This window comes from Abramis brama, assembly GCF_963993115.1.
Source record: "Abramis brama genome assembly, chromosome: 15".
Taxonomy (NCBI): domain Eukaryota; kingdom Metazoa; phylum Chordata; class Actinopteri; order Cypriniformes; family Leuciscidae; genus Abramis; species Abramis brama.
In genome coordinates, this window is record NC_139977.1 from 29,304,410 (window position 1) to 29,314,504 (window position 10,095).

At 33.9% G+C, this 10,095-nt stretch overlaps 1 protein-coding gene across 6 annotated transcripts in view; it reads right to left on the minus strand.

Annotated features, from left to right (window-relative positions):
- Positions 1-1,602: 1,602 nt before the first annotated feature.
- slc4a4b (solute carrier family 4 member 4b) overlaps positions 1,603-10,095 on the minus strand; it is a 55,354-nt gene continuing 46,861 nt past the window's right edge. For 2 of the 6 annotated variants that reach the window (XM_084136988.1, XM_084136984.1), the window contains 8 exons: positions 9,342-9,414; positions 8,160-8,228; positions 7,040-7,147; positions 6,869-6,934; positions 5,838-5,999; positions 5,656-5,749; positions 4,201-4,271; positions 1,603-3,313 (listed from right to left, as the gene is read on the minus strand). In XM_084136988.1, the coding sequence (XP_083993114.1) occupies positions 4,237-4,271; positions 5,656-5,749; positions 5,838-5,999; positions 6,869-6,934; positions 7,040-7,147; positions 8,160-8,228; positions 9,342-9,414 (607 nt within the window). In that variant the 3' untranslated portion in view covers positions 1,603-3,313; positions 4,201-4,236. The remainder of the gene's footprint in view (positions 3,314-4,200; positions 4,272-5,655; positions 5,750-5,837; positions 6,000-6,868; positions 6,935-7,039; positions 7,148-8,159; positions 8,229-9,341; positions 9,415-10,095) is intronic. The other 4 variants (XM_084136986.1, XM_084136983.1, XM_084136985.1 and 1 more) reach the window with 3 other exon arrangements.

Sequence of the window (10,095 nt, forward strand, 5' to 3'; positions counted from 1 at the left end):
CATATCAGGAGATGATCAAAGTAACTACTAACAACTCCGTGTTAAAGTTGTCCAACCATATGATGACATTTAGCCCGGTGTCTTTTTGCTTCATTACTTGCTAAATCCATTCCCGTGATGAGATCCGTCGATTAGCTTACTGAAATGGAAAATATGCGAATCTCAGCTCTGATTATCTTTTTGAAAGAGGCCTATGCCGTGATAGTGAGCAATTTAAATAATTACCAGTCATTCTCCCGTTCATCTTCGTGCAAACACGGTTTATCTCAGCGAAACATGTGAGTGAAAGCAATTAGGCTACGACGAGACTAGACGTCAAGGATTAGGTCAAAGAATTGCAAGAAATGAGAATATTGTTATGCAGCAACAGGGAACGTTTTGCTAATGTTCTGACAAGGTTTTCTCATGAACAAACATTAGGCTATTCAGGTAGACGTTCGTTCAAAGTTATCTTTAATCATGTTCTCAAAACGTTAGCACAAACCTTTATTTATAGGCTACATCATTCATGGAACTTTTTCTGAAACATTATTAAGGCATACCCTGAATTGTTATTGTATAAATGTTTCGTGTAGTTGAACGGAAGAGAGGCTCTCGGGAGCGCACGTAAACGTCACATTCTTTTGATTTTCCCGGCAAAAACGTCCCGAGTCCTTCACATAAAAATCACCATTAAAAAGCTTTCAAATAGACAACCTAGAAACTTTTTAAGTTACTTTACAAGCTGTTCCCACATTGGCAATTACTTAAAATTATTAAGTAAATAAACTTAATGCTTAATTGAAAAAAAAAAGTTATGTGAACTTGACAATTTCACATTAGCCTACTTATTTTCTTTTTTCGATTAAGCATGACCTTTACTTAATCATTTTAAGGCAACGGGTTTCCTCAATTGTTTTAAGTTAAGTCAACTGATAATTTTTTGCAGTGCTAAGAAGACCTGGCAAACTACAGTATTTAAACCTGTCTGAGATTGATATCCTACCAGTTATCTAAAAATATGCTTAATGAGAAATAAAACAACACTGTCTTTGAAAAACTAAAACCTGAATGTTTACTGTACTGAAATCCTACTGATAAGTTATAACTTGCATAATAATTTGGAACACAGATTTCAGTTAGCTGGGATGTTGGATTCGGACAGGTGAGGAGGAGGGAGATCATTCCAGTTCTATGGAATTCTCTTGATCTTCTTTAGAATTCTCAGTGTCTTGAAGGTCAGAGATTACAAGGACTAGAACACGATGTCTCTGGCCTGGGTTTTTATCCAGATTAAACCCAGATTCCTGTTTCAGGTTCTGTTACATATCCGCTTTGGCCTGGAGCACTTTGACCTCAGAGAGAGGTTTATTTTTCCCTGAATGTAATGTGTAGGTGATGAGTGCGTTTTAATCTGGATTTAGAGAATTGGTCATTTTTTAAACTTCAATTTCAAACTGCAAATCAATTTAATCCAAATCCATATCTTTATAATGAATAGGCCTATATTAAGCATGTGTGCAACATCATAGAGTGTCCTTATGTAATTTCTATGTAGTAAACAATATTACTATGATTGATTCAGCATATAAAAGCTCATTTAAATGCATAACACCATGAGAATGAGTTTTAATAATTGCTTTAATTTGCCCATCGCCTCACAGTGCTACATGGTGATTCCCTTTTACAGAACAGTGATCAACTGTTAATCTCATTATTGCCTGTAGCGTCATCGTTATAATCAGAGAGTAAGACAGCTTCCAGAAGAGAACAGAAGGACAATAAATACATCTCAACAGGTTTAAAAAACAAAACAAAAAACAGGTGTGCATCTAAAAGAAATGATTCATGAAAACGTCATCTTGCATATGCGTCTCGCTACGACAGTTTAGTCCTTGAAAGAGCAATTTGATTCAATCAAAAGAAATGGAAGACATTATTGAGGATGAGATAATGATGATAAACAGACCTATGTACAAACACTGCCTTGTGTGTCTATATTCAAGTTTTAATGACTGTGGATTTATACGTTATAATTGTTAAAAATATTCTACACCCGATTTGCTGACTGAAATATCTTCGTGCTGAACGTAAGAGAAATGATCTTTCTTAATGGCAGCATAAGTTCTCACACACACACAAACAAGGAAATTTGCATATTTCTGTCACTTTGGTGCAGCTGTTTAACATTAAATCTCATTATTAAGTCCTTACACCTCTCATCTCAGTATAAAAGATGTCTCTATCTACAGCATTACTTCTTTTTTTAAAAAAGTACATAAAAATATCCAGACAATAAAATCACCATAAATCAACTGCTTCATAGTAAATACATAGAACGCAATCACATTGAAAATGTCCGCCCTGTTATGGATTGTCATTTATGAACGAAGAATCAGATCTTGAGTTCGCAAAAGGGCGGAGGGAATTTCATAGACAGAAGAATGTTGAAGAGGCTTCCAGCGCGATGGCCACTCTTCCGGTCACGTGACTTTAAGATCGCCATTGACATCCGTAACATACTGCATAGAGAAATGCTTCACTCTAACAAGTGCCTGGCACCTATAGTCCATTACAAGAGGTAGAACTAGAAAATTAGATTCATATCGAGTGTTTCCCACTTTTTGAAGTGTCTTCTTAAGCACAGGAAAGATTTAAGTAGGCTAATTGTGTCTTTAAAACCAAAGTTTCCCTTATTGGGATAAATAGTTGCGTCCACAATTGTGGTTCAGTAATATACGCTTAAATACGCAAAGTATCAAAGAGAACGGAGACACTAATACAAATTTGTTCAAAGACATTTAAAAATAAATTGATCTAATGTGCTCATTTGAATGAAGAGCAGTTATTTGGCCAAAAGAAAAACTCAAACTGCAAATTTATTTTATACAATTGGATTCTACATTATTAAGACTGATTATGTCTTTTCTGTTTAATAAAATATTATGGTTATAAAAAGTATTGGAACAAAAATCAGTCTGGACCCAGAACTTAAAACTAAAACGATAGCAAATACACCCCCTAAAAAAAAAGTAGGCTAATGCTACCAGAAATGTCAGGAGGACATAAAGTTTCACAATTTTTTTCTTTGTGTTTGTGCAGCTATTGGTTGTAGTGTTGAAATGACATCCATCCATTAGTTTAGACTTTAAAAAGAAACTTTCAGCAAAGTTTTTCATTTTCAAACCATCATCTGGACCTAAACGTGTGTGTTTTCACAAGTGTTTAAAGGGACGTCTCAGAGGATGGAGTTTTCCAGAAGAATTTGTTGTTGTCCGAGTCCAAATCGATTCTGATCTGAGGCACCATCTTCTTAAAAGGGTTTAAATCCTGACTAGGTGAAAGAGAAAGACAGAAAGCTGTTAGGTATTTCAAAACATACAGCCTTGCATACACACATAAACATGTGAACTCATAGACATGCATAATTTATGATGCTAATTGATTTAATTGACTGTTTTAAGGCCATGCGTTAGGACCAGCACTAACCACCATAAACCAGCTTGAGCCAACATGATATTCATGCTGAACTGAGCTGGGTAATTATAGATATGCATGTGCACACAAGCTCAGACCTACTGACTCATCTTCGTGAAGACATTTATTCACAGTGCATTCTCAAGCGCCTTACCTAAACCTTAACTACCACATATAAGTGCCTAACCCCAACCCTTAACCTAACTATAGCCAAGTCTTGACCCTCAAACAGGCCTTTAAAGGGGTCTCAGGAAGTTCTCACTTTACTCACTCGGATGGTCTAAAAATGGTCCTCACAAAGACAAGTGCACACACACATCAGTGGGCATTGCATAGACTCTTCCATTGATTTTTTTATATTCATTATATTTTTATGGCCTATAAGTACACAACAATACATTTACATGTTACGTACTTAATATTAATACCCTGCAATTGTACTGTTGGTATACTAAATTGGTATACGTATACTTAAAGTCTGCTAGATTGGAACAACTCATTTTGTACTTAATGCATTTAATTATCTGGAAATAGTGCTGAGGTCCAACTAAAGATATACTGAAGTATTTTTGATTCTGCTAATATGGAACTATTGCAAGTATACTTCAGGTACGTTTTAAATATCTTGCATTTAAAAACTGATATTATACAGAGATCATACTATCCTTACTAATAGTGATATTAAAACACACACACACACACACACACACACACACACACACACACACACACACAAACACTTACCTTGACATAGTCACGGAAGGGAAAAAGTGCTTTCCATCAGTAGGGAGTGAGGAAGGACATGGGCTTATTTCCTATAAGAAACAAACAAACGTACAGTTAATATATATACACACATCTCAGATGATCAAATCTTAGAGGGTTCATATAAAGGGGTTATGATGCAGCTGAAAAGGAGTTGATTGGTTAGTAGTTAGAATAAAAAGAGGTAGTAAAGAACAGGGAATTCAGACCCACAACCCATCCAGGTAAAGTCAACATGACTGTGTTTGCAACCCAATTTACTTCCGTAATGTGACTGAAAACAGGATATTTAAGTCAAGACTTGATTTTAGCCATTGGGAATATTGTATAATATTTAATATTATTAATCATGACTATTATTGCAGCTTATGGTCAGATATGCACGTGAATCAACAAAAACACGTGGAAACGTCTTTTAGTGGTATTGGGGTCAGTAAGATTTCTTTAAATGTTTTTGAAAAGTCTCTTCTGCTCATCAAGACTGCATTTATTTGATCAAAAAAAATTGTAAAATATTAATTCAATTTAAAATAACTGTTTTCTGTTTGAATATTTTTTAATATAATTTATTCCTGTGATCAAAGCTGGATTTTCAGCATCATTACTCCAGTCTTCAGCGTCACATGATCCTTCAGAAATCATTATAATATGATGACAAGAAACATTTCTGATTATTATTAATGTTGAAAACTGTTGTGCTGCTTCATATTTTTGTGGAAACCGTGAGATAGTTTTCAGAAGTCTTTGATGGCTAGAAAGTTCAAAAGAACAGCATTTATTTGATATAGAAATCTTTTGTAACGTTATAATTGTCCTTATTGACTAAAAGTATTAAGTATGTTCAACAGGTAACAACAGGCGTCTTGTTTTATCAAACACTGGACATTGTATATTCCAAAAATTACAAACAGAATCTTCAATGCGACCGTTACGGACCTGAACTTGCTAATCGTTAAATTCCACATAATTCCCTTCCCTATAGACCAGAATAAATCCAGGAGCTTGCAGAGATTGAGAAATAAGAGGGCTTGAGGACACCGGACAAAAAAGTTATTTTGATGAAAGATTATGGAAACAAATATTTTTTCTTTGGAATGAATCCTGCACAAAAAGACCAGGAACATGCATGGGAAAGTAAATAAGGCCCATTTTGAATGCATGTTGACTTTATTAAAACATGCGCACTGCAGTGATTAAGCATTTGTTATCTGTTAAGAGCGGATTATTGATCCACACAGACCAGGAAACCAAGCAACACCATAAACAAAGAGAAAGACGGGATTAAGAGATGTTTTCTGGAGAAATCACGAAGGAGTGTGTGACGACAGCAAGAAGAGGGGAGGGAAGAGCCATTATTTGAGTTGTTAGTAACAGGACAGAGTAACGTCTGGAAGCCGTGCGCGAGGCCGAGGGAAACCCTGTGTGTTTACTCACTGTCTGAGGGCTTCTCCCCCAGCACTGGGTCCTGTTCCATGGTCTCCATGGAGATCTTTATGCTGGGAACATTCTCAACGGCTGGGAAATCCGACTGTGGACGCAGGGTTGGGATACTCTTACCACTGGAGTTTTACAGCAACACCGCTTCTGAACGCACAAATAAAAGAGATTCCACTCACGTCGTTCATGTCACTGTCAATGCTTCCTTTCTTTCTCTTCTTCTTCTTCTCATCCTCCTTCTTCTTCTTGTCTTTCTCGGGCATGACGTCATCCAGGTAACTGAGATCGTGCTGTGAGAACAGGTAATCCATGGCCTTTCTCACCGCGACCAACGCGAGAATCTAGAAAACCCACAGAGAGAGATCTCAGACGCATGCAAAAGAACTATTATTGGCTGTGTTAACCCTGTAAAGCCTGACATATGATATAATAGCCAGAAACAAAAACATTTAATGGTTTATTTAGCCTTTAGACAAAAGTTTGCATATGCGTTTCTTTTTGTTGAGAGTCATATTTGATTCATCAGGCTTTTATGGCTCATATAGTGTGATATAGTGAGAATATGGAGCAGTTCTAACATAAATAACTGTATAATGTTATATGACTACTTACATAAATGCATGTAAATATCAACTGTCACTCTATATCTCCCAATAATATTTCTTAGTATGATGATAATTAAATGCTTGGTTTTATGATGAAAGCTCTGTAGTTTTTATTGTGGGGGTCTAACATGTAATATAATACAATACAATACAATGACGATTGAGAGAAAGCCTGATGTATCATATTTGATACTCTTATTTTAACATGGGTTTTCTAAAAAAATTATGTATGGTTAATCAAGTAAACCCAAGTTGCTGTAAGTGTTCATCTTGAAATATTACTAACAATATAGAAATTGTTTACTTTGTAAAAATCATTAAAGATTTCACAGCAAAAACACATGTGAACCACGACCTGAAAGAGGACGTTTTTTACAATTATAATTAAGGTCTTTTACTTGCTAAACAAGTATAAACTGTCAATCAGAGGACAGAAGATATGGAGTATGATGTGTGCAATGTCTTAAGAACTAGAGAACAAAAGTTCTGTGTTGACCTGATTAGTTTTTCCAGTTTAGTGAGCAATTCTGTATCAGATAGTAATTAAACTGACTGGATGCGGTTCATGGAAGTATAATGTGTGTGTTTGCAGATCACATACTCACCATGACGGGAAAGATGATGGCTGCTACCGTTGACTTCAGGATCCACAGGAGGGCCAAACAGAGCACCTGTGCACAGAACACACACATTAATGATGCATATACAGCACTAAAGCTATTGAGCTGAGCCTTGTATGAGGATGAGCATGCGACCACACACACACACACACACACCTGTATGAAGGTGAACAAGTGAACCCGTCTGAGCGGGACGTGTCTCAGGTAGATCAGATCTGGTTGGTGTTTCGCTGGCATCAACAAGAGCTGCAGACGATCCATAAACTACACACACACACATATATTTATTCATAGTTTAGATTATTCAGAGGCAGACAACCCGTTTTCCCCCAAAAAATCTAAAAAGCATTTTTTTTTAAATATCTATATAAATTAATTGCATAAAAAAAAAAAAAAAAAATATATATATATATATATATATATATATATATATATATTTATTTATTTATTTATTTATTTCATATTTAAAAAAAAAACATTTATGTTTTTAGATTTTTTTAATATATTTGTTTTACATTTACATGTAAAAAATTATATAATGTAAATAAAAGTATAATAAATAATTATATATGTTTGTGTGTATACTATATAATTGTAATATTTATCATATATTAAATAAACATTAAAAAATTGAATACAAACATTTTAAATAAATATATAAAAATTTTAAAAATATATTACATTATTAAAAATATATATTTAATATACAATAAATAAATATAAATTGTTTTCATTTAAAATAATTGTATTTATAATTATTTAAAAAAAATGTTTTATTTAAATACATAATATGTAAATGATAAAAATATATCTTTAATAGATATATATGAGTTTTATGATTTATTGAAAGAAAAGCAAAACATTAAAATATATTTAAAATAATTTTATTTAAATACATAATATGTCAATGTTAAAATATATATTTAAGAGTTTGACATTTTATTGAAAGAGAAGCAAAACATTAAAATAAAATTAAAGTATTGCCACTATGCAAACTATTGTGGGTATCTGAATTAATAAGACGTTGCTAAGGTGTTGTTGCCAACAACTTGTTATGCATCGAAGGTTTAACAGAAAGCACCATTAATAAAACAAACATTCTGATGCCCAACTCAGGCATATTACACCCCGAAAATCCTGCCTATTCCTGACTTATCCCGACTTTCCTGAACTCAGATCAAGTTCTGGAATCGGTCGGGTTCCCAGGCTCCAGCGGAGATCAGGTAAGTCAGCAGGATTAGGGGCTTTTTCTGCCGAAAAGTAACATGACACTCACCTGGACGCCATTGAGAGAGGCGACACCCATGTAGAGGAACACGCCGTACAGGACGGGCATAGGAATGAACTGCAGAGATCAAACATATGAGCATTATATACATAATACTGCAGTCATCTGTCTTCAAACACTTAAAGCCATATTGTACACACATACAGAATCAAAGGTTACGTGAAGACAAAAAGTTATGTCCACCGAACACACCCCAAATCCCAAGCTTGTCAACATAATATGCTCCAAAAGAGGAGATTTGTGCAAAGCAAACAGCTTATAATGAAACAGAATTTGTGTTATTGACAAAAAGCTCACAGGAATGAAAGCCTCTGTCTCGTCTCGCATCCTGGAGTTTTTTCCCATTCGAGGTCAATATCCTCTTTACCAAATTTTGATGTTTACAAAGTAAATGTCCAGCAGGGGGCAGTAACTGCACTAACCTCAAAAAAAAAAGTACCATGGTATATAATGGGTTTTTGGACATGTATCATAATTATACCATGGTTTCCTAAAACGTATCAGATGGTATTATCAACATAATACTTTGATATATACTGTACATTGGTACTGGAAACCATATACTACAGTGTTTACATGGTACTTCCAGGAATATTATAGTACTACTATGGAAAAACATGTATTTTGTGCATGCAAATACCCTTATATATGATTAATAAAATATTAAATGGCAAAAAAGGAAGAACCATGGTGCTTTTTTATTAGTTCTGATATCAAATATAGAATTTAGAAAGTTTCATGGAGATCTGGATAAGGACATGAGTTATATAAGCCTTGTAATTCATTCTTTTAAAATAACTAGAATTGCTTAAAATACCCTAAGAACTATTTTGTAGACACAATTCATATTTTCTCAAATATTCTTTAGTTTACATGACAGCTATGAATCATTATTTGCTTCCTGATATTACAAGCCACAGTCATGAGTCATTCATATTTGTGGTCGGTTTTCCCAGAAGAGAATAAAACAATGATAAATATGTATATCTGCTAAAAACGTGTGTTTTGTCAACTTTTAGCGGTACACATGAACTCCAAAACCATGAAACGTCTATTTTCATTACACTGGGTTTGTTTTGTAACATTCTCTCTTATTCTCTTGGGCAATGATAAGTATCAGAATGTGAAAAGACAGTATAGATATAGTTTATGAAATATAAAAGTTCAAACCTTCAGAACGGGGGCCATGAAAACCGACAGGCCCGTCAAAATGAACACCATTATTCCCGTGACTCTCTGCTCTCTGCAGGAGAAAGAATCGACAAAACAAGCATGAGCCACGGACACGTGAACATTAACTGGATCTAGAGGATGTTATGTGACACAAAAAAACAATATATGATTTATCAGATATTTTATTAGAGATATTCAGTCATTTTGATATTTTTAGCATCAGCTGATAATGTCTGCTTTCTTGGCTGATATAACTGGAGTGTAACTTCCTCCTTGTGACAGTCAATGGATAATAAACTACTTCTGTTTTCCCAGTTTATTTATACATTGTGTAAAATATTGCACAATTTTGTGTACATCTCATTTGCTGTCATTAAATCGTATTGTTTATTTCACTATTATATCAGCCATATTATTTTTTGTAGATATCCTCCATGTAAAAATGCATATTTCTTTCTCAGTATTTTTGTCTTATTTTCCAGTACAAATAACATTCTTAAATCAAGATAAATTTACTTGAGAAGCAAAATGACTAAGTCTTGTTTTCTGACTTAACTAAACCAACAATCTTTATTTTAAGTTTATTTTTTCTTGTTTTAAGCATAAACTCACTTAACTTTGATCAGTGTAATTGAGATATTATTATAGTTTTTATTCATATTTTGAATTAGTTTTTATATTTTCTGTTTTCATTTTAATTTAGTTAAAGTTTTAGTTATTTTGTTGTGTTTTTGTAATGACAAATTTAAAA